The following is a 26,002-nucleotide window of genomic DNA, read 5'->3' on the forward strand; positions in this document are numbered from 1 at the left end:
GGAAACAACGGATGAACATAACTAACACAAGAGCAGGAGGTGCGTAAGGAAACAATGAGATAATTCCAGGCATTATAATAATGATAATGAAAGACTAATCAATTTATACCACCCAAAAGCTCTGCTGCATTCATATGCTTTTCTGTCTTCCAGATAGATTTTTTTTTTTTCACTGTGTTTCTGCATGGAATTAAACTTTTCATTAACGTGCGCGTTCGCGGCATATGAGTTACGAGCCACGGATGGTTCATCTCCTGGTTGCTCAGTGTTACTTTCACAGCTAGCAAGAAGGACAAAACTCCCTTAGTGATCTGGGATCTGCCACTTCTAAGTGACGGTTTTATTTTTGTCTTTTTTATATAAAGAATGGCACACGGGACTTCTACTTTGCACAGAGAGGTTCATGAGTGAAGGGGCGCGCTCTTACGGTGGTTTCTCTGTGGCTTTGACAAAAATGATAATCCGAGCTTGATGCCAACATGAAATGGTAGGGATGCACGTTTCAATCCAACCAAAGCTTCTTTGGGCTCGCCCCCGCGAAGGCGAGATGTAGCTACGTGTCGTGTAGATGAAAAGCTTTCTGGAGATGAAAATCCTGAGCTCTGGGCTCCGCAGTGGTGGCAACTTGTATTGTTAAAAATTAAAAGCTGCGTATTCCCATCAGAATGTACTGCTACTAAACCCAAGCTTTTATAGCATCCTATATAGCCCATCCATAATCAAGAGCTGCTGTAGACTGTAGACTTTACATACAACAAGTATTCCCTTTGTTTTTGAGACTCAGTCACGTTTTAAACCTTTTTTTTTATGCCAAAAAAGACATTTTTAGAAGTTGTTATTTTTTCATAATTGCATTATTGAAAAGCTTTTTAAAAGAGATATGAAATAATTTGCACTTCATGGTGAAATTACAGGAAAACATTGTGCCAAAATATATTTTTATATCATTTGTTGTATATTAGCTGTTATGGCACGATAACTGTTGTAGTCTGAGCACCTAACTGGTATAGAACGCGCTGCCGAAACGATAACTCTCTTTGCAGGTTATCTGGGAGTGCTTGTGAAGGGATAAGCATTGTGCAATTATCAGCAATGCCCCAAATTAACGTCTTCATTTCACCAGAGTAATTATTTTACGGTGTGCTGCTTTTAGCTAAGAGCAGTGCTATGTCTAAAACACCTTTTCAAGCTACTGGCGTTTAAAAAAATTAAGAGAAGTTTGTAGTTTTTTTAGGATTTGCTTTTGCATTTGTCAAGCCATGGTCAGTGGCTGTGTTCATTTTGTAGCTCTAATAGCTGCTGMTTTCATTGCTAACGAGCCACAAAAGAAGTAAAGAAACAGCGCGGTCTGCCAAAACTCTTACTTTTTTGATGAACTTTGTTTTTGTAACTTTCCAGAGTGCTTTTTAATGGATTTTTCCTTCATTAAAAAAAAATTTTTTTTTGTTTGGACCTTTCTCATACTTCTCCCTCCTTGAATATTTCTGTAATTTAGAAATAAAAGGACTAGTAGGGTGCCGTGTTCCCTCCCTCCCTTTCTGGCAGCGCTCCTCTATTTCCACTTTTGGTGGGAGATCACAGTAACCCAGCTTGTCGTGGCAAACGCTTCTCCCCGCGGGGACATCTGGCGCTTTGATGAGCGCCGCGGGCAGTTCCCTCAGCAGCGCTGGAGATGCCACGGAAGGAGCTGGCACGCTTCTGCTTGGAGGAGAGAGAAAATCCTGTCTAAGCGATGGGTAGAATAAGAGGCTGGTTACAGCCCCAAATCGTTTCGGTCCTATTTGCCTACTTCTGAAGACAATATGCATTAGCAGGGAGAAGGTTTATTTATTTTTATTTTTTGCCAGATGTGAACGTGGCAGAAAGCAAAGGGGCTGCAGGTACAGCAGCTGGGCGGCCACACGTAGGCGGAGGGGCTGTGCTGGGGAATCGGGAGCTCTCACGACAGGGTTGGCCGCGGTACGCGAGCGGCGCRGGCTGAATAAAAAGAAATCTGGAAAAAAATTGTTTGGGAAATCTTTTAACGTATTGAACTAGCTGCTCCCGACCCCTCACCAGCGTGCTGGGAGACTGCGCGGTGGCCTGAGTAAATGGGGAATCGGTTTAAAAAAGAAAAGCCTTTGACTAGTACGACTGATACTGCAGYAGACTTACTAGTCTCTGCTGGTTTTGCTCCTTCTAGGACTACTCTCTGCAGTGTTTTTTCCCCTCCAGTTAAATATTTTGTTTTTTCCCGTGGAACTTGGGCCGCTTTGATTCTGCGGCGCGTTCAAGACTGTTAAGCAGGTTTTATACCTAGATCTCAGGGCTTCAGTTCAGTTGCCCACTATCCCTGTTTTATCTCATTACTTCCAGGTGAGAAATCCCGGACTTGCAGAAGTCAGCTTGCCATAGGATATCACCGCTGACTCCTGTGAATCCAGGAATTTATTTAACTGTTCCTACCTTGGAAAAGAAAAATCAAAAACTTATTTTGCTTAAGAGTTTGTGTCCAGACTTTATTGCCACTTTATTTTGTCTTAACCGCACGGTGTGCCTTTGGTTAGGTTTTTCTGGTAGATCAGTCCCTTAATTCCCTCGATCATTCGGGTTGCCGGTAACGAACCGTTGCCGTTCTGTGTCGTTCCCTGAACTGCAAGAGATGGAGGATGAAGGAGGCAAGGAAAGGTGTTTGCCGGTGACCTTGATGGCGTTGAAATACTTACTGCCTGTCCCTGCCTATTGCCTTCCTTTCCAGGGTGGTTGCGGTTACAGTACAGGTTGGCTTTGCGCTGGGATTTTTGCGTACTGCGGGTGCCTTCAAGTCAAAGCGCAGTGTGGTGTTCATCAGGCTTCTCCGCTGTCAGCCATCTTACRAGTTAGGATATATATTGATTACAAAATTGCACTTTTGAATCTTTTCAGTATCTTTTTGATAACGAATGATTTAGAGCACTTGACATTTTAATGCAGTTTGTCTTTTCAAATAGATTTGGCTTCTCATGCACGTGACAACAGGACTTTGCRCTTCAGTTAGAGCATACATTTCAGAGCAGTTGTTACCTAAAATATTATCATAAGGCATAAGAAAACACACGATTTAAGTTGCCTTTCATGAACATAATTAAGAATTAATAAGCCTGTACCAGTGGCTAGTCCTCAGAATTTCCACTGTTTTGCCTTTTGTGACCCGTGTTATTAAAAGTCCATTATTTTTACAGACTTTATTAAATTGGATCTTATTAAAGCATTCTGTATTTGCATTTGGTCTTTCATAATTCATTATTATTATGACATTTACTTTTTACCATCAGATCTGAAAACATATCATAAGCTACCCTTTTCTCTTGAAAGAAATGCTAATTTCAAACAGTCCTTTAATGGAAGAGAAAAGCTTTATCAGTTTTTTCATTTATTCAAGATCGTGTTAAGAATACTAATGCTAGACTTCTGTATGCTAATATCTGAGAGCTTTTTTTGGTCAAAAGCTTGGAATTATTGTTTTTAGATCACACTGCTACGTTTGTCACTGGCAGGGCACTAGTACAAAAGAAAACACAATTCTGAAGTACCACGTTTTAATTCTGTGATGAGAAGAGCATTTTCTTGATCGTTCATTGTTAAATTATGCTTCTTGTATGAAATGATACTAATTCTACGCTTCATGATTGCTAGATAACATCTTTACTTAGTTCCTTTTCAGAAGTTTTTAGCAGTTGATTTAGCATGATTATTTTGGGGGGTTTAGCTTCATATTATAGTTTACAGAATAACGTAAGAGAAAATGGAACTCTCCATCAGTTAAATCATGGTCACTGCCAGTTATTAATTATTTTTATCATATTTGTAAATATTCTCATAATTTAATCATAAAAAGGAATACATAAGTCTAGAATTGATTACAGAAGCCTAGATGTTAAAGAGTAGATAGCACACAATTAAATAGCTGAATCTAGCATAAGTATTTTTTGAACACTAACTTAAAAAAAAAAAAGCAAAAAACTGTACAACGTAAACTAATTTTTTTTTTTCCTACATAGGTTTCTGACGATGTGCACTAGACACTTCGGGAGCGTTGTAGCCCAAACAATTCGAACTCAGAAGACAGATCAGTTTCCACTTTTCCTTATTATTATGGGAAAACGATCATCTAACGAAGTGTTGAATGTAATACAAGGTACAGTTCTTGCATTATATTGCAAATATTTCATATGTGGGTATGGAAACTGTTAGAAGATATCTTTGCTAACAATTTCTTTTTTGAGATGTTCAGAATATGAGTTTATTGCACATAAAAAAAAAAAAAAAATTAGTTGCCCTGATGGAAATAGCTGTTATTCATAAATGTATTATTTAACATGGTATTAGAGATTCAAGTTGCCATCACTGTAGTAGAACTTTTTTTTTTTTTTTTTTAAGTTGAAGCCAAGTTTTCTAAATAAATTCCACTTAGGTTCCAAATTTCTAATTAGATAAATCCCTGGTTTTCAAAAGAACTTGGAATGCACTTTTTGTGCAGTGCAGGAATGCATTTCGTTCTTGGTGTGTAGCTCCTCGTTAATACGTGAACTCCTGTTGCACGTAGTAGGCTAGTATTTGAACACGACTTTGCTTTTGCAAACCTGCCCGCAGTGTTGAGATGCCAAATTGGATCCGAATTTTAAGTTGCTAATATAATGTCCTATAAATGGGACTTTCTGGCTTACATGAGCCGTTCTTTCTGACACCAGCGTTACTCTGGTTTCACTGACAGTAAGGTTACTCAGGTGTGGAATGATGCCCTTAGACTGTTGTTCTCTGTAATTCTTCAAATTAAAATGCATCAAGGGATAGGGACCCCTCATTTCTTTTGTCTTCTCCACAACTATTTTCTCATGTTTTTGTTGTTTACATGTAGCCATCTTTATTCTAATCTCCTTATTTTCCTAAGGAAATTCAGCCTCAAATTCTTCTCACGGTGAAGTCATTTGCCTTTTGCACAGTGTTAGTGTTTCCCTTCTTCACATGGGATTAATAATTGGYTTAAGAAATCTGCAATGCTCCTTCCTATGGCCAAAATTATTTTTGCTTGTACGTTCCCATAGAAATTCAAGTTTTTCAATGAGTGGTACATATTTTGTCTCCTTAGTGCAAGGTACAGCACAAAACAAATTCATGGTACTTCTGTCACTTCTAAAACTTATTCCATTGAAATAACCTAATAACTAGATTTTCTCTTGGTTATAACTGCGGCATAGTTTAGCATTTGTGTAACTTTAAACACCTGTGTTATCCCACGGAAGTTGGTGGTGCTTACTGGCTTAAATTACATAACTGTTTTAGCAAACTGGTAATTTGGAGTCATAATATAAAGCTGCACTATATTATCAAATAATCCAAATAATTTCATAGCACTCATTAAGTTTTAATTATGTGTCAGTTTTTCTGCAAATAACCTTTTGAACTAAAGTAAACCAAAGCAACAATCTATTGCYGCCTTACCTAAATTTGTCAGCATTCAAATTCTGACAAAAATCAAAATGTGCTGTGCTTGTTATTTTCCCATGAATTGGGACATTGCTGTCTTTTAAGATTGCGCCCTCAAACACATCGTAGTCTCTGAAGTTAGGCGTGTTATAGCAGGCTGGATAACGTTTTCTGCTGAGGAAGGTGGCGAACGCTAGACGKGGGAACAATGAGGGTCTTGCAAGGCTGGGTGAGGAGGCAGGGTCTGCAAAACAGATACAACGATATAGAAACTTAACTCCCAGGGGAATTTGTTGAAATGTGGGCCAAGTTTGGTTTTGATTTTTATTTTTTTGCTGGGGTTGGAAGCTATGGGGATTGTTGGTTTTTTTATTATTATTTTTATTTTTATTAGTACTGTGGCTCCTGTTTAGGTTAGGGTTTTGACCAGCATCACCAATTTAAATGTAGGTCTTGTTGGTATGGTTGTACTAGTATCCAAAGACTGTTTTTAAGTTGGCAGATGTTAAGAGTTTATAGTCTTAGCCTATTTCTCGTGGAGAARTGGTCTTACTTTTAAACTGCTAAGACAAGTGGCTCTAACGGGTAGTCTGCTCTTCGATCGAAGACGAGAAAACCAAAGATTGAGTTGATTCCTTGGTAGGAAATCGAACGGATCTTTCAGTGCTATCAAAGTGTGGGAGACACTGCTAAAAATGTGGGAACTTTCTATCTACCTGCATAAAAGGATCCACCTGAATAAAAATGCGTGCACACATGTGGTTTTGATTGTGGTGGTCTGTTTTTTCCGTATTTCTAAACACTCCACTGGGATTGCTCGGCAATGCTACTGGATGCTACTGGCAATATCCTTCCTCCTGTTACTTGACAGTCTGCGTCACTATACCGAGGAGTTCTAGAAGCGTAAAACCAGTTTCATGTCAGGGACCCTCAGATATCATACTTTCCTCTAACATCAATAGTAATCATAATAAAAAAGTTATTCAATGCAGGTACAAAAGCAGTTGTTCGTATTTGGGCCACCTAAAATTTTAGCCTGTGATCAACATTTGCCTGTGAAAACAATATTGAATTTTCAATAAAACAGCAAATTAAAAGCATTCTGCTGAGATATTAGCATTTTCTGCTCTGTCATTTTTTTAAACGCTGGTTATTTCTTATGGATTAATTCTAAAATGACTTCATTTTTTAATAACTTTAATGATATGAAGTTCAGCTATCTTCCCGTGTTGCTAGGTAACACGACAGTGGATGAGCTAATGATGAGGCTGATGGCAGCGATGGAGATCTTCAGTGCCCAACAGCAGGAGGACATAAAGGATGAGGTGAGAGCTGAAAGTTCCTGCAGATACCTATTGGCTTCCGCGAGTGACTGGGGATACAGAATTAATCAGCTGTCTCTCTAGCCAGTAAAGTGAGGTACTCTGTGTTTTAGTGTGCCTCTTCCATCATCAAAGATAAAAACATTGGGTCTCCTTTATGTTTAGTTGGATCTCTCAAAAAGCTCCTCCTTATTCGTTTACCAGCATTTTCAGAGTCCTTGTTTGTTTGTTTGTTTCCTGAATAGTAGTCATGAGTAACTGCTTAAATTTACAGTGGTATTACAGAGCTTAATACACTCATACCAGGAAATAACAATCACATATTTTCCCAGTGATCACCTCTAAATCATAGGTAGAAAACAAAAATGGTTTGATATGTCTTAATGTATACATTTGAAAGGAGATTGAAAAGCAACCTTAAAAAACAAACCTTACCAGTACTGAATCACCATTCAGAACAGTGCAAAACGGGTAAGTGATGACATGACTTTTCAAAAACAGTGTTTCAATTACATAGAAGTAGACACAGCGAGGTATACAGTTGAGAGATGTTTATCTGTTACTTTATAAATTGAGAGTGACATTTTGAAGTAATGAAGTACTTAGTTAGGAATTTATAATAATAGGTGTGTTGCCATTCAAGATTATTGTTATCCTGATGTATAGACATTGATTGACAATAATTCACTAAACACATTCTTCACATTTAAATCTTGTGTCTCATTAGTAGGAGATTTACCGATTATGGTTATAATAATATGAAGGCATGGTATCTGCACAATATTTGTAGTTCGGGTTTTTTTCTTCTTCATTTATGCTACCTGTAATTCGTTGGTAAAGAAATTGACTTTAATTTTGTTAATACTGAACACAAATTTTAATATGAGGATTACAAGAAAAATCCGAGGCACAATATAATTGAATTTTATATTGCATTTTAACAGCAATATGTTGGGTATGGATTTTTTTTAATGTTTTAATAAGAAGTTAAAATTCAGATCACAAGCAAGAGTTCTAGGAGAGGCTCAGGACTGGAAACTATAAAAGCTGATAGAAAGGAAAAATATAGCAGGAAAGAAAAGCATATAGAGACGGGGGATAGGAACAAGTAAGGGATTGGGAAAGGAACTAGAAGCAAGTGTGGAGAGGCACAGAGATAGGAGCAGAATAGAGAGAGGAACAGGAGATCAGAGCAGTTGTCCAGAGTGGCAAAGGTTAGTATTCAGGAACAAGGGAGGATCCAGGTGAGATCGTGATAGAGCTGTTCCAGGAGGGTAAAACCATGGGGGTAGAGCAACAGAGAAAAAAACGTGGGAGTGAGAGAGAGAAAGCTTAGGAATGAGAAGACTCAGTAACTTCTAGAGCATGGTCCTCTGGGAACCGAGACCTGGCCCCTGCGTCCTGAGCTTCTTTGGGTCCTTCCCTGGAGGGCAAGAGCGAAGCAGACTGGTAGCACGTGTCCCCATTATGGTGACATGGATTTTTCCTGACTTCTCACTTTAAGTGCCCTGCCTATGTAGGGAGAGTGGAAAATTCATTTTTATACATTCCTCTAAGATCTGCCATTGTCCAAGTCTTCTCTAGTCTTTTCCCACATTTTCTTGTGTTTTCTTGTCTCTGAGAGCACCGACAACATTTCTTCCCCAGCAGGACTTTTTTCTAATATATTTTGACATTCAGAAAACTAATGGAAATGTTTCATAAACTTGGGGACAGATTTATAGATGCTATGGGTTCTGTACACAAATAGATTATTTATTTATAACTTGGCTTGACTTGTTACAAGCTCATAGAAAAGGTGATCTCAGACACTCTTGCCTTTGAAGGAGGAAGTTTAAAAAAAAAAAAAAGGATCCTTGCTGTATGAAATTACTACTACAGAAAGGGAGTATTTAACAAGCAGTCTGTAGTCAATAGAAGGCTTTCAGCTGAAGAAAGAATTGTCTTTTTGTGGTTTGCTACATAATATGTAACTTTCATATGAATCTTGTACTTGACAATATATAGTGTTCAAACATCAACACCTTTTCTTTTTTCTTTTCTTTTCTTTTTTTAAGATCTTATTGCAGTCGGTGCAATTTTTTCCCAAATATTACAATAGCAAACAGGATGCAGAGTCCGGTTTCTGTTACTGTTTTCTTAATAGCAACAATAAGTCATCACAAAACCACAAGAAGATAAGCAGAAAATTCTTTTGTGTTTTTAAAAAAAAAAAAGAAGTCAGCTATATAGCTTTGTTGTAAACAGAAACGTGTGAAAGAGAGAAAGAGAACTGGAAACACTTGTAAATAACAGCATGAAATCATTAATGAGTCAGTTTACACAGCTGAACTTCTCCACTCTGGATTTTTAACTTGCATGCACATGAAAGCTTCAAACACAGCTCCTGCATAATTCCGTGTAGCACAGCATGTTTTGCAGTGCCCTCTGATGGTTATTTCAGTACAGGATGGCTATTACCGCTGCCAGTTAAGGGTACAGGTGTTGGCACTGATGCTGACTGTAYCTGTTCAGGCATTGCATTACAGTCAGTTCCCCATCACTGCTCATCAACTGATATTGTAGGCAGGATGCGCAGAACAGCGTCATAGCCTTATCTCACCAGAGAGAAGCGAGTAACTTCATTAGCTCCATGTATTAATAAAAGCTACTGGTTTAGCCTCATAAAATTTTAACCAGGCAAATTTGGGGCATTTTATTTTTTTAATGTCAAGTGCTAAAATACCACCATTTAATTAGTGATTGGATATAACCTCTGGATTTGTTCATTGTGTTGGATTAAGCTCATTCTCATGATCTCCAAAGAAACACCTTAAAGAACATTAAAATGTGTATGTGTACTCATAGTACTCAAGTGAGGTACCTATTTTAAGATAACAGTGGTGCGTAACTTATACATCCACTTTCTCTCCCCAGCTTTCTTAAAGGGAGACAAATCTGCCCTCCCATCCTTTTTCTTTCTCTCTCCATGGCTTCTGGGCCGGTCATGAAGCACTCGGCCTGTGGCTTGCTGCTTGTAAGCCATGGTGGCTAAACGAGGTTTTGGAAACCTCCTGCCTCTTTTGGACCACACTGTTGATATGCTTTTGTAGACAGGTTGTCTAGCTGTCATACTGTCTATATAARTTTCAGTTACTTAAATTGCCATAGTAACATGCCATAAATAAGAGATATGATCAGTAATGTACTGCTGTTGTGTTTATGTGGCGCTTTTCGTAAAGAAATAGCCAATGGATAATTAAATGGTGGGCTGCAAGCTCATCGCAACCGGTGTCAACAGCAGCAAGGCCCGTTGGCCAGGATACGGTCCCACCGTTGTCACTGCGGTCGGGCCTAGGGTCTGAAGTCCAACTTCAGGTCATGTCTGCGAGATTATTCTGATGGATGAATAGATGGATTTACGAACACTCGTATACCCCACAGGCAGGGATGACTGGCCAGCGTCAACCCTCGGACATGCAGAGTTGCATTGGCATCTTCCTGTGCTRGGGGAGATCACCAAGTCCCAGTGAAGTATTCAGTCCTATGTGTTTCTTATCCCAGAAACAACTTCAGGCTCTTTCTGGTGGTACTAAAGAAGCTGCCTAATGATTTCATAAATCTATTGGATATATTTTGCTTTTGTAACCATGTGTGATCCTCTAGCTCATGCTGCATATGTTTATATCTCAGCTACTGTTCAGATGGTAGGGTTGTTTTTTTGTCCAAAAGAGGCCCCAAAAGCAGAAACAACCAGCTTCTGCCAGCGTTGATCAAGGTTTGAACTGAGATTTTGCAGGGGTTGACTTTGAAAAGAGTGCCTAGCATCTTTTCCTCTGAAATGTCATTGCATGGTACTGGACGTAGAAAAGCAATGATGACTTTAAAATATCGTACACCTTAGAATGTCCATTTTTAAACACTTCTGTTAGTTTGCTTACTTTAGTTTGATAGTTAAATAATCATTTCARCATTGCATGATAGGCAAGAACAGGTCCGAGTTAGTTCCATTGTGAAATTAATGTGAAGAGATCCCTGATTAAATACTGGCATTACAGTGCAACACACCTGTTCTGGGCCTATCCTAAACATTTTTCCTCTGTTGCCTGAGGAGGAGGCTTCTCAAAGGATTACAGTAACACTTTTTGACAAGCTTATACAGGGTGGAGTTACCATGTAATGACAGGGCTCATTCGATGATGTCTCAGTAATGCATTCTTTTTATTTTTGCTGTCAACATTTATTACTGTAAAAGCATTGACTGTTACACAGCTGGTCCAACTTGTCCACATTTAAGTAACAGTAGGTCTATCATAGTGTTTATTTTTGTAGTTACGCAACTCTAGCACTCCTGCTCTTGGATTAGACTTCAAGGTATAATTGTAATACCTAAAATTGCTTGGAAAAAATTCTTGTTTTTACAAATTCAAATTAACACCTTCAGTTCACTTTAAACTATCTCCAGCTGACACACTATTTTCTTCATTGTACAAGAAGAGAGATAATTAAGAATTTTAAACTGGAAAAACTGCTATAAACACATTTTGACTGAAACTGAGCTATACAAAAATGTGGACGTGCAAAGTCAAAGTCTTCGCTCTCTGATCTTAGATGACATCTCTTTTTCCTACATATTGATGCAGCATGAGGAAAATGTATGTCTTCCCTAACTAATATCTGGATGGGGATTTAAAAATATGTAAAAGAAAGCAAAAACTCCAAAGCAACAACATGACATAARTTCATCTTCTTTTCATTACCGCAGCTACTTTTAGAAATATGCTTGCGTGTCCATCCAAGAACTCTCTTGCATTAGACAACGGGTTATTGGCCAAGTGTCTTTTTCATGACTTTGCCGTAAGGCTCTCTCTATCACCGTGTCTCCCTCTTCTGCTGCCGCTGCTGTCATGTTTAAGGGATTTTCTTCTTTTTTGATACGATGCCTTAACACTTTTCCTAAGCTGTATCTCACATCCACAAAGGAAACTACAGAGGAACAGTCCTTGTCAATATTCTCCTAGTCTGGGATCTGTTTGCTTTTTCCTCCTTTAGATCAGTCGCTTCCCTCTGCTCCTCAGCTGCAGTTTTGTTCTTCAGGTAGCAGACAGCCTAAACGCGTCTATTAGCCGTTCAGCCGACCTCTGCTATTTCTGTTCAGGCACTGCAGCTTACATTAAAATCAGCAGAAACGAAGCATTTGAATACCTTTGATAATCTGCGTTCCATCTAACACTGTTCTGTGTATCATGCTATACAGTATTTGCACAACAGGAGGTTATGAGAATAAATACATGAAATTCATTAAATTCTAAAGCGCAAGAACATTATGGTGATGACAGCCATCTAGCGAAGATTGTGATTTAACCCCTCAAAAATCCAATTAGCACATTTACTAATTATTACTAGTTATAACTAATTAAACTACAGTAATCAAAATTTATTTGATTAAATTTTCCGGTTGTGTATTTGTAATGCGCCAGCCCTCCAAGCCTCTGCGGCCTGCTTTTCCATTGGGCACGTCACTGTACCGACCCGCCGGCAGATACGATCGCTGCCGCCAAGAGTTTACGGACTTCTTTGAACCAGGACACAACACAAAGGAGTGACAGTGGGAGGACGGAAGATGAGATGAAAATATCTTTAGTTCAGATGGGTTTTCTGCTGCACATCCTGGTGGCTCCAGTCACTGGATATTAGTTTAGTCTTTTTAATAAACAGCAGCTGTCCCTGCTACCCAGCTCAGCTTGGTGGATGTCTTGGCAGGACTGGCTGGCTGGTCTCCYGTGGAAGTAACGGCAGGACTGCTTCTTGAAGGTTTCAGTTCTGTTTTTGTTTCTTGTCGTGTGAGGTAATTCCCCAAATTCAATATTTGGAAGCGGCTTTCAGCCTTTGCTATAAATAGGCAGGATTCTTTGATCCTCTCTCTGCATTGTTCTGCCCCTCTTTGCCCATTTGGTCCTTCCTCCCCACCTGTGGGTCTGGCACTACCAAAGTTTGTATTTGCTTTGTTTTCCTCGTTCTCATGTGCCTAGCGCATTTTGTGTACACTTTTTTCTTCTATATCTTCCCCATCACATATGCTTAAGTTATACAATGTGCAAGTCTGTCATCTTCCGTGAATCACATTAATGCCTTTATTGCACTGCTTTGTTTGGACAAAGGGGTGTTCCTCTTTAACGCTCCCATGAATAGCCTTAAGCACTTGCATTTTTTAATTCCAGGAGTGGTTCAGTGAAATGAACTGTCTGTCAGATAAGCATTCAGCATTTGCAAATACACTTTTTTTTTTTTTCTGTCTGTCTTGTAACAGCCATTTATTCACTGATGCTCTGAGAACATGTCCTCTGGTCTTGGTTATCTTCTCAAGTTTTGTATTACTTGTTTTTACTTTATAGTAATAACTGACTCCAAAAGGCAACAGAGAATAAAGTATAACACATTTCCTTGAGACAGATCAGGTGCAAACTGATACCTGGAGTTAAATCATTAACTCCTATATTCACAAATAACAAAAAAAAGCCTACAAGGGCCAAAGCTGACTTTTCCAACAAAATATCCCACCCAAAAGGCTGTTTTCTTGCCCTTGTATAATCAGCAGGAAAAGGGGGAGTTGCTGTCCTAAATCCAATCAGAAATCCACCTTTCCATCAACCTCTATCTGAAAATGCCTGTTGTTAGGTGCTTCAGAGGTAGCTGCAGGAAATGATATGGAGAATGATTATTGAAAAGAGTTATCCTAAATTTCTTAACTGTAAGAAAATAACTTAATCTGTAAGTTTTCATTAGTCCTGTAGCTTTGCGTATTACTACAGAAAAGGTTTTATCCTGTCTGTTTTAACCATCTCATGAATATAAGTGTTAACTATATTTTTTCTGACTTTGCATCTGTAATGCACATAATCATGAAGAAATTCTTAGGTAAACAACATGTTTATGTGGAAATGCATTTTTTTTTCTTTGAATGTATCAACTTCCCATTGCATGAACATCCCCCATATTGTTGCATTGTCAAAATGGGAAAGCAGGGATCCTTGACTCACCTTCCTTATACTCTTTTGAAGGCTTGTCATATATTATCTTCTCTTCTTACTAGGCAGCCTGCATTGCTTTTTCAATATCTTGGCATGTGGAAACCCTTCCAGATCTCTGATATTTCTGTCACTAGCCACTGAAAAGTCTGTATTCCTGCTGTGTACTTTCTTGAGATAGAGGACACAATGTTGGGTGTCGCAATGTAATTCTCACATATTCTCAAAGATTCTGTGTATTTGAACAACATTGAATTATTGTCCATTTTACTTCCTCTCCAGTTATCTGTGCACCTGCAGTTTGCTTTTATTTTTCATCAGTTTATCACAGCGGATAGCTGTTCGTTCCGAGTGGGCAGCAGTGGCACTCAGAGGGTCCTTGTGTGGTTCTCGGAGCACCTGTGGAGACTGAGCGGGAGCTCAGCAGAGACCAAGCTCTCCAGCTTTGCTTTCCAGACTCCCATTCCCCATGGCAAACTGACTCCTTCAGATATAAGCATCTGTATCTCTTTCCCCTGTGGGCTGAGTGCTGACAGCATAGAATAAAGATCATGTAAGCTGACAGGATCCTTTTTCCTTTTAATGACTTAAATTCTTTCTGCTCCACCATTTGCTTTAATCTCTTTCCATTTCTCACCTTCATGGTACCAATTATCTGTACATCAGCCTCTCTTCTCTTTCTTCCCCAGGATTGTTCCTCTACCATTGCACCCTTCCTTCCTTGCTCCTTCCTTCCCACTTTTTTCCACATTGTATGTTTTTAGAAGGATCTTCATTGTTCCTCAGCCCTCTGATCTCTCGGCTTGCAGGCTACATCTTTCCTAGTCCGTTTTTTTTGTCTTTGTCTATTTATGTGCTATATTCATCAAAATACAGATGAGACTTAGCGCTTTGTTAAAGTCAGCTCATATGCACTTATACAATGGCAGAATTTGGACCTTAAAAAGATGCCTGCATGAGCAAAGAACTGTTTTTTTTTTTTAATGTTGGTTTCATTCTTTTGGTGCTTTTTTTTAAATATAAATCCATTCTTAATTGCCTGCATATTCTTTTTTTGCATACAAAATAAGCCTGTCTGGCTTGTACAAAAGCAGGCAGAAAAACCTCGATCCAAATGAATGAGATTCTTATCAATATTGAATTTTGTGTTTCATTCTATTTAATGTATTTTTTTGTATTATATAAGCTTTTTATATACAGCCATCTCCAGCAGTAAACAAGCAGAGTTTACTTCTGCCATTATTTTAACAAATAATACAGGTGAGATATAATGCAGATGACAAAGTTAAAACTAGAAGCCAAGCCTAGCCGAGATGAGCCAAGTCTCATCTACTCTACAATATTGCATTCATTTCAGAGCAGATGTGGCAAAGACACATACTTGCTCCTGTTCTAATTCATTTTACATTTTGTTGCTCCTTTCAGCCTTAGTAATGGATTCGCTTTCTGCTTTTCATAGGCTACCAAGAAATAACCAGGTAGAAATGTATGGAATACATAAAATATTTTATTTGTTTTATGAACATTTTTGGTAAAATCTAGAATTAGTACTTAAAATTTCTTGAAAGAACTTTTTCCCTTTAAGAAGCAAAGGAGGACTCTCTCTTCTTCCCATGCCCAACAAACCTATGGTTTGGGTGATTTACATTCATACAGTTAACGGTGTGAAATTCAGAAATGCCTAAGTTTAACTCCTACTTCTGACATAGGCTTTTTAAATGGCCTGGGATAAGACGCGCTTTATTCAAACCTTGGTGTCTTGAAATAGGAAGATGGCAATATTTGCCTTAATTGCAGGAGTGTTGCAGGGATACACTTACTGATGTTCCATAGATGCTGCAATATATGTAGGGTTTAAAAAGAAAACTGTCAGCTAACCTTACTTTTTTTTTAAATGGAAAATAATTTTGACAGATTATTGTTAAATTAGTTATTAGCTGTATTGCTATTCCGTCTTCCTCCTGTGTTCTTTGTTAGTGCAATGATAGCTTCTTTGTGAAATATTTTCTGCTGCTTTTCCTGTCACTATTATCATTTTACTTTTGTTGCTTTCTGGTGAACTTGAGTCATCCTCGTTACTTGGTATGGTTTCTCTAGAGGAAGTCATGACTAAAATAGCAAACTACATTACAAAAAGGAGGATTATCGCATATAATGTTGAAAATTGGTCTAACGTGCAACTCTGAGAGAATATTGCAAATTTGTCATAATGACCATTGGTGTGTTTGTCCCTATAGAATGCTAGTAGTAATAACAATTAAACCACAGAAACATGTACAAAGAGGCATTTCCTATGATTACATCTGCTTCATACCTAAAGAAGTCTGGATTCCAGTGCTGTGTAGTCTACCTACAAATTTGCTTTTAAGGTCTGTTTCAATAAGAATAGTATTGTTCAAATGCAGTGTAAAACTCTGGCATGGTCATTTACTTTCAGATGTGGCTTACATATTTTCTATGAGGACCAGGCAGTCATGCTTAGTAATTCTTCACATTCCTGACATCTTTTTCATAATCCAGTTTTAGGAGGATGGTAACTGTAATGAATAGGGAAGAAATAAATATATATATATATATTTTAAAGTGCCTGGAATTCACGCTTAGATACTGGTAATAGAATCTACAGTGCCAGTATTTTTTGAAGTTATCATCCAGATGATATAATTTAAACCAATTTCAAAAATTATTCAGTAAAGCTCTCTATAGCCAAATAAATACTGTGCTCATCACTAGTAATATTTAGTATCTTTCTTGAGTTTTCTAGACAGTTTGTAAAATGCAAAAAATGCTCAGTACCCAATTTCTTATAGCTCTGATTTAGTATATATTTGTGGAGTGAGTTTTAACAATTTTTATAAATTTTAAATTTTTGTTCACTTTTTGAACCGTGTGTTAATTGCTGGCAATCTTCTGGTGAAGGAAAGAGCCAGTAATTGCAGTACTTGCATCTGATCTTTCAGTTTTCTCCCAGGCAGTACTGGACTTCTGTGTGACCTTTGAAATTGAGTTAGAATGAGATATATGAAGTTGCAAAACACAAAAGTTGAACAGGTTCTCTCCRAAACAATTCTTAAGAATATTTTTAAAATGCCTGTTCTCTCCCAGATTGCCTGAAACCTTTCAGTAAGTTCGTTTGGGAAAGAAGGTTTTATTTCTTACCGTTTGAAGGTAAGCTTACGGTATGCTTATGGAAAGTCTCAGTATAGACAGTACAAACTATTTTCCTCTACTGTTATGTTCCATCTCTGAGAAGCGTTGGGAAAGTGTGTGTATTCCTTTTTCCTCATTTTTGGACAACATAAACATTGGAGCTGTTTAATTTTTTCAAGATTCCTTTCTCTCAGAAATTGAATATTAATTTAGGGAGCTTCTGCTATCGGGTTTGAGTTAGTTTTTGAAGGCATTTCATGGGCGTAGCGTATGGAGTTTAACAAAGCCAGGAGGGGAACGGGTTACTCGATGGTTTTTGTCCTTTATACATTTTGCAAGAATTACTTCTACTCGTGTTTTAGCTCTGCTGAACAAAGTGAWGGTCTCTCTATCTTCTGTGAATGAAGTTTAGGACACACTGATTGTAGAATAATCTTGGGTCCTGTTTCTATAAGGAAGAAGAGTTTCCTCTAAAAAGATCTTGTTACTTTCCAGCTGGAGGTTGTATACCTTTTCCTGCAATTTGTCCTTTCTTCTTGTGGATGCATGCTAATTTAGAAGTCTTTAACAACTAATGCATTAGAGTTTTGTTTGAGGAACATCTTGGCATGTTTGCATGGCATAATAATAACAGTTAACTCCTGCTCCTCTAATTTAAAATTGAGTTTTTGCCAAATAGYGAAGCTTCTGGGAGAAAAATGATCGATTTGCAAAATGGTTCCTTTGTGTAGAATAAAATTTGCAGATGAATGGAAAGTTTAATATAACGCTTCAAAAATCAGTAGGTAGTAGATTTTCATTTCTGTAAAATATAGGGGACAAATCACCTCAGCTTAAGTGCTGTGTTACTGGTCAGTCTGGGTGAGAGTCCTGAGCCCACCGGCAGTCTCGCAGCGAAACCTTACTGATTTTTGTCGAGACCTGGGCAGCCTCTGGAAGGCTCTGGGAGGACTGTAAGGTGTAGGAAGAGCGAGCACAGAGCAGCAGACGCCGTCTCTGACAGTACTGGCTCCGGAGAGGCAGCGTATGAAGTTACTCATTGCACGGCTTGTGTTATCGCCGCAGTGCGATTACTCCTGCTTTCAGGGGTAGCCGCTTCTGCATCCTCCACTGCAGGGATGATGCCTCTCTTCGTCATTCGCATATTTTTGGTACCCCCCCCTTTTTTTTTTTGGTGCTGTGATCATTAATAAGATATTTTGCTAGGTTTGCTGGCTTGAAGTTGGCATACTAATCTCATGTTTCTTGGCTGCCTGCATCTTTATACTTAAGACACTTCAGAGCAGGACTTGTTACTCTCCCTTCTTTGCATAGAGTTCACCATGACGCGAATTCAGGCCTCTGGATGATGTTTAATAACGATGACCTGGGGCGGATCCTGTTGAGGGCATTTTTTACCACACTAAGGACCTGGGAACAGGTCCTCTCTGCTAGGACAAGCTGTTACCTGCTGTCCATCTAAGCAGATAGCAGATTAAAATCCGGCCTCTTCCTCCAGCCACAGTCTGTCCCGCTGCATTAGAAGGCAGTCCAGCCTTGTCAGCTGCCGGAGGGACATCCCCGTTTGGGACTCACCCCCAGCGTTGGGCCACGTGTCCACCTCCAGCGTCCCCCTRTCCTGCCCTGCGGGTCTGGCGGGTGGATTCCCCCCGCGCGGCTGTGCGGGGAAGGAGGCCTTCAGCTGGCAGCGGCGTCTGCGTAGCCTGGGCAGCCGTTCTCCGTGTCTCGGTGATAAAAGCGGGAGGCCAGATGCAATGAGCCTTGGTGCCAGTGCTTGGAACATGCTAAAACATAATATGGCAATTGAAGCATAGCCTTAGGGAAGTCACGATTTTTTTAAAGCCAAGGTCACCCTTTAGGCATTTTGCAGATCACTTCTCCTAGCAATGGTTAGATAAGTAAGGCAGTCGAATACTTTGAAATCATTGAGGATAAAGAATGCTGGTGAACGTAAAGATAAATCTAGTATTGGTCCACTGTTTGCTGATTTTATTCTTTTTTCTTTTTTTTTCCTATTTTATTTTTTTTAGGATGAACGTGAAGCCAGAGAAAATGTGAAAAGAGAGCAAGATGAAGCATACCGCATATCACTTGAAGCTGATAGAGCAAAGGTGTGTCCATGGTGAAGTAGTTTCATGAATGTCAGGACATGAATCTCTCCACAACTGGTAAAATCACCCTTGTGCAGAGGACTGCCCAGCTTCAGTTCTGCATTTAAGATGAGCCAGTTGCTGTAGGGAGCCGTAATTCCAATAAGTGGTTACAAAATGGCACTAGCTAAATTCACTAGGAATGGGTCTGCCTGCATCATTTTGCAAAAGCAGCCCTGGCCCTACTTCATAATAGAAGTTGGTAATGAAGCGATAGGGAAAGATCGCTTAATAAATATCCTATTTCTTGCATTTATTTCCCAGTGACAGTTGATAATCATTGTCAGAYGGGATCCTAGGCTACGCAAACCTTGGCTCTAACCATATCTGGAAGTTCTTACATAATAGAAATTCAGAGAATTTTAAAATAGATGCAACTAGTCATACTAATGTGGTGAAATATTAAGGACAGAAGTGGAGTTCAGATAACAGTTTCCATTAACAAGCTCTCATAAGAAATATGAAGGTTTTATTCACATGGCTTTATATTATGTAAATATGCTGCAAACAGTTCCTATCCCAACAGAAAAGTTGAAAAGTTTCTTTGCCTTCATGTAGCTAATGCCTGTCATTAAACACAGCTGTGGAAGGTGCAAGTGAATACATGTGTGATCACTGTTTGTTCCTCTTTCTTAGAGGGAAGCACAAGAGAGAGAAATAGCAGAACAGTTTCGTTTGGAACAGATTCGGAAAGAACAGGAGGAAGAACGTGAGGTGGGATATTTTACCTTTTCGGACAACTTTTAGGATTTATGAAGGTTGCAATTTTCATTCAGCACACACTGCAACTTTAATCCAGAGTTTACCTTCTTACGTGAACATTAAGTAATGAAAACATTTTATTAATTTCTTAACATATATATAAAATATAGTGCAGCTAAATCATTTTTATCTACAGTTTTATAACTTTTCTTTTGTATCATATGGGTCACACTGCCAAATTATAGCCAGATATTAGATAGGTGTACTAACAGAAGACCCAACAAATTAGCTCTGTAAATGGTAGAATCTTTCAGATTCTCAAATATTGTTTCTGCAGGCACTACTCTTAAAAATATAACACCATGGAGCTTTTTCATTTCTTCCATGAAGAAGCACAAAGCCTGTTGCAGTTCTGATCAAACAAGTTGCCAAATGTAATTTGGGAGACAAAACAGCTTTTTAAAAAATTTGAAGAAAATAAAAAAGCAAAGAACCCCCCCCTAAAATCTAGAAAATTGAATTTATGGTACATTTTTTAACATACCATTAAATTTTAAATAGAATAAAAATTGTGTTTAAACAAACACTTTAGGACTCTGGCTGAGACATTAAATATCAAAATCTGTCCTTTCAAAATTAAGTGAACACTTGAAGCTCAAAAATGCTACTGCAGTGGTAATGTAAAGACCCAGTTCTGATTAAACAAGTTTTCTTCATGTTGATTGCAAAAGAAGTTAAAAAATTAATGCATTTAAATTTCAGAGAAAAACAACAGACTAGTAATAGCAAAGTAAAAAGAATGAATGATCTTTCGTGGCATATTTCCAAAAACTATTGACAGTGAGAAAGATAGTGTTGCAGGCCCCAGCCACGGTTTTGTTCACCAAGGTGTCCTTGGTGAACTGGCACTTAGACCCTCGGGAATCCGCTCCGTGACAAAGGTGCCAACATCAGGCCAAATATTCTTTCTAAGAGACTTTGATGCAGTTGCATGCGACAGCATCTTTCCGTGGGAATAACCAACTACTTTGTACGCAATGGGCCATTTTGCAGCATACCTGGGTTTGCCTTTGGCTGCACGGGGATAAGGATTTCACTTACTATTAGCGAGTCACGCAGTCAGCTGGTAGATGCTGGGGGCCCAGGTATCCGCCAGAGGTAGCTCGGGCAGCCTCCTTCTCTGTCCTAGCTGCGTATCTATGTAGGCGTTTACCTTTGTGCACATAAAAAAAAAAAAAAAAAAAAAAAAAAAAAAAAAACAAACATCATGTATTAGAGTATACTCGTATTAGCAGCTTCCTCTTTTACACCCCCAATAAATGCATAATGTGATTTAAAAGGAAATAAAAAAGGCTGGGCTACAGCCGTGTTTCTTCTTCTGAAGTCCTACCACGTTTCAAAGGATAAGTAAAACAGACTAGTGGTTAAAATATTTTCAGCTGTTCTGTGAAGTGATCTTGTCCTTGCAGAACTGTTATGAAGCACAACTAGCTAGTATTTGGAAAGGACTTTGAAACCCTTGAATAAGATTTTCAAAATAAGAGTGATATAAACATAAAAATTTGTTGAGTGACATTAGTTACCTGGGTTTTGTCCCTTGACTTCTAGGCATATAAGATTTTGTGAGCACATTGCTAATTAATACAATGCTCTATCAGCATTCCTATTGTACTTGTATTTCCTGAGTATGTTTCTAGTTTCATGTAAAATATAAATAAAATATAAATATTTTCTAACATTTACAAATTTACAGAAAATATCATACTTCCTATCTTTTTTCCTCTGGACTTAATATAACTTCTTTGCTTTGACTCTTATCTATTATGGAGATTTGAAATTTGACATTTTATTCTCATTTAATTTTCCATTTAGTTAGTGTCTTTGGAACTCATGGAATCCTGATAAATCACAGCCTTCCTTCCCCCCCCCTCCCCCCATGTGACTTAAAGGCATATTTGACATTTCAGTCTTGTGTACTTGGCTGGTGGTTGAAAAAACTGCATTACACAACTGCAAAAAGTTGGTTACCAACACATTTTTTATTTCTTGAGATAAATATAATAAACTATATAGTCAAATATATAGGCAGATGCATTGCTTAAGACAATTGCATTAAAAAACCTGAACTGTGTAAGCATTCTCGAACCTTTTAAACAATGCTGCATTGTAAATACTTAATTCAGTCAAAACAGTAGTATTCAGGGATTTAGAAAAGAGGCAGTCCACTTTTTCCTTATTATCCTTTAGTGTTTGACCACTTTTTCAGCTTCTGTTTTTTATTATAAGCCAAGAATGGAAGCTAAAAGGCAACTGAAGGAGTAATGCGCCAAACTGGACTGTGAGAATTGTGTCAAGAATAATTAAAAGAATGCAATTCTGTGAGATTAATAGCAATCATACATAAATCAGTACTGTGGCAGTAACAGGACTATTAAGCCATCAGCTCACTTACATTCTGATTCAAGTAATCAGTATGTTTTTCTTTTTTAAGTAATTTTGCATGWAWAGAAACAATTCCTTCTGCTTTATTWTACCTGCCTGCCCCTAAACCTTTTCTAATACCATGGCCTTTTGGAAACTGTTTTCTTACACAAAGGCTGCAAAACTAGTCCATGTTATCAAAATATACCTGGGCTTCCCTGTTTTAATGTAGGCTGTAGTAATGAAAATAATAGGATCTATTTGCTTAGCAGAACAAATGGGATGTTAACAATAATGTTTGCTAACACTCCCCATTTTCAAGTATACAGATTACTTTTACTGAATTGTTCTGCAACAATGTTTACTTTCAGAAGTGGCTTTATGTTCAGTTCATGTATTGAAAATCTGGCTAGAGAGCTATTCACGTACAGAACATCTTTTTATCAGCAAAACTCAAATTGCTTGTTCAGATCCAAGAGTTATTAATGTGATCCCTCTCATCATTGTTTTCTAACTTGGTTTGCTGGTACAGAATATCCATCGCAAATTGCCATTTTATGTTGATGCCTTGGAGACTAGTTACTTTGGGGAGCTAGGCGTTCTTTGCACAAAGAAAAGAGCTCTAATGAGCTACTGTTGTTTATTTTTCTATAATATAATTGATTGGGTTCAGTAAATAATGTAGCATCTGTTGTTATACTGTGTGGGGAAATGTCAAAACAGATAGTAAGCAGGTGGTTGAGAATGGAGAGAGCGAGAGAATTAAAATAGAATCTATTTAAAATATAATCTCATAGTAGATGAGCAAAAATGAACTGAAGTTCTATGTATAAATATTTATACTGAGATATAATTTGCTCAGAGGTTCGCGTGTAAGAAATAGACTGTTTAAAGGGCCTCATAATCTTGCTTCTTCCTATTCCTTGCTCTTTAATGTAATCATCTTCCATCAGTTTCTGTTACTAAATGACCTTGGGGAGATTTTCAAAGGCACAACTAGCAACTGTGTATCTTGAAAATGCAGGTAAATTAGTGCCTGACYGACTCTTCATTTTGGAAAATCATTTTTTCAGAGTATTCTTGGTGAGGAATTGCAGCCATTGAGCTGCTCATCGACTGTTTGCATAAAGGAAGGTGGTACAGTAACAAGACCGCTTTTTAAGTATGATCTAATTGTTCAAAAGTACTGCATGTTCTCAGATGCCTGCCTATGAGCACTGACAACACTCAGTACCCTTGAAAATTAAGCTGAACTAGTTCAGCAATCTAAYATTAGGCATTATTTTCTGAAAAATTCTGACCAATGTGTGAGTGTTATAGGAGCTCCTGGAGGCRGAGAACAGGGAATAYAGACTTGGCTCCTGCCCTTAAATTTTAACAAAAGCAATATAGACAGTGTTAGCAGGAAGACAAGCATATACATTTTTGATCCACAGTTATAGATATTTCCTAGCCTCTGTGGCCTACTCATTTAAATATTGGCTGATTTCATGCAAGTTGTTGCAGAAAAAGTGCACACCTGTGCTTAGAGTCTTCTTCCTTCAAATAACAATAATTCCTTTCTTTAAACCTTAAAGCTCCCATTTCTATCTTCTCGGTTTTCTTCTTTTACTGTTCCTACTTTTATATTTACTATACATCTCATGTACCTTCATGATACTGTTAATTATGAAATGTCTTACTAGCAGTGTTTTAGTTTACTGATAGTAAAGCTCCTGAATATATTTGTTTTTACTCTGAACTGTCGTTAAGGGTCTTTTCTTTGCTGCAAATGGTCAATTACTCTGTGTAAGAGGAGGGCAATTTGATAATAAGTGCATTTGAAGAAATACTTTTGCTGGCTTTAATTTATACCTTTTAAGGAAGCAATTGGCCACCTGACAATTATTCTCTCATTCAAATTTTTCCAAGGCTTTCTGCCAAATGATTAAATTACTTATCTCCATTGTGCATTAACTGTAGACCTAATAATATGTGTTATACAGAAGGATTTATTTTAATTAGTTGTCTGGTGGGCTGCTATTAAGGAATGAATAAAAATGATTTTGTCATTGAGATATAAAGCACAGCTATTGCTCCGGAGCGCTATGACACATCTTGGAAGTTCTAGAAAAAAATAAACACAAAAGCCCTCTATCCTTTTCTTCTGTTCCACTGTTGTTAACATGGAAAGCTGAATGGTTTTTTCCTTCCTCAGGCTATCAGGCTCTCTCTTGAGCAATCTCTGCCTCCGGAACCAAAGGAGGAGAGCACCGAGTCAGTCAGCAAGCTGCGCATACGGACACCCAGCGGAGAATTCTTTGAGCGACGTTTCCTGGCCAGCAGCAAGCTGCAGGTTGTCTTTGATTTTGTAGCTTCCAAGGGATATCCTTGGGAGGAGTACAAGCTGCTGGGTACCTTTCCTAGGAGAGATGTGAGTAAAAGTACCTTTCAGAAATAAATACTACTTCTTCTTAGTTGCATATGTTTAGATGACCAGAATGTTTTAGCATGGAAGATAAAGATGGGCTGGAATGYGTCAGAGCGCTGTCAAGCTCTGCGGTTGTAAGCAAGTGAGGCGCTAACCTGCGGCCGCTGTCATGTGTCGCATACAAAATGCTGTTGCGAGGTCTGTTCCCGGAGACATTTAAAAAGGATCCTCAGTTTCTGAAACAAACAAGTTGTGGATGACATTCAGTGAAACTATCCCTAGCCACTGTCTCTGAGCCAACRTTGCTCAGTTCCTGCTTTGAAGGAAACAGAATCTGTATTAGTGGGCTGTTTGGGTCCGTTAGGGATTAGTATTTCTGATCTTTCTGGTTTTGCCTTTTGATGCAATTTTATGAGCAGGAAGGCACAGTGTCAACCAGTAAAAGGTTATGAACTAATTAGTACATTCTAATGAATTATTTGTCCACCTGTCACATCATACTAATAAATAATCATGTATAACTCCTACCTAAATATTCTAATGATACCTCTTGTGATTGATTTTCAAAATCAATCCTGCTCGCTGCTTACAAAAGCAAACTCGATTCTGTTGGTTTCTCAACAGATATTTATGTGCTGTTACTAGGTTTCTTTGAAGATATGCCTGCGCGCTGTCTACTTGATTGCGATCTAACTTTCATTTCTTGTGTAGTCAATGTTAATGCAAAGGTAAAAGTCAGTGGGTCCAATTGCGCAGCAGTTAAGTGAGGCCCTGCATAAAATGCGAAGGTAACAGGCACTACAGAGCTTGCCGTACAAACTGAGCCAACCCGCGATGGGTGAGGTTCAGCAGCTTTTGGGCCGTTTCGCTTTCAGCACTGCAAATGAGTGGGTGCAGCTCGGCATCACCTGGGGTTTTGTTTGCTGGGGAAATCCCAGGTCATTGGTTAAGCCAACATTGTCCGGTTTGCATCAAAGGAACTCAGTAACTGGGTTGCTTTTCCATTTGCTTTCTCATCATTGCCTCTGGAGGAAGTTCACTAGGAATAAGACTGTGATTGGCATGTTTACAGTGCCGTTTTGTAACACCTGTTGCTTTAACATCTTACCTGTAAGTTATCTTACATGCCACAAGTACTCCAAAAGAGTGAAAATGATGTCCTTAACAAGCATACGGCCTTGAGAGCAGTTATGATTTCTTAAGATTTTTGGCATGACTATGTGAAGGAGGACTGTAGTGCTTGTAACTTTTCTTCCACCTTGTCTTATATTGAGAGTCCTCATCAGCYAGAGTGTAAAGAAGCATTTAAGGAATCTCATTAATTGGTAATTAACTTTACTCCATAGGCATGAAATACCATTTTCAGTGGAGTAGAWGAGTCATCTGTACGTTTCC

General features: G+C 38.4%; 1 protein-coding gene across 1 annotated transcript in view; it reads left to right on the top strand.

The window, feature by feature from the left end:
- Positions 1-26,002, top strand: part of FAF1 (Fas associated factor 1) — a 175,645-nt gene that overhangs the window by 135,192 nt on the left and 14,451 nt on the right. Inside the window, exons 15-19 of the mRNA XM_026086933.1 lie at positions 4,020-4,156; positions 6,682-6,770; positions 18,955-19,035; positions 19,711-19,788; positions 24,395-24,610. Of these exons, the coding sequence (XP_025942718.1) occupies positions 4,020-4,156; positions 6,682-6,770; positions 18,955-19,035; positions 19,711-19,788; positions 24,395-24,610 (601 nt within the window). The remainder of the gene's footprint in view (positions 1-4,019; positions 4,157-6,681; positions 6,771-18,954; positions 19,036-19,710; positions 19,789-24,394; positions 24,611-26,002) is intronic.

Source organism: Apteryx rowi, unplaced genomic scaffold (assembly GCF_003343035.1).
Source record: "Apteryx rowi isolate R43461 unplaced genomic scaffold, aptRow1 scaffold_7, whole genome shotgun sequence".
NCBI classification, from domain to species: Eukaryota; Metazoa; Chordata; class Aves; order Apterygiformes; family Apterygidae; genus Apteryx; species Apteryx rowi.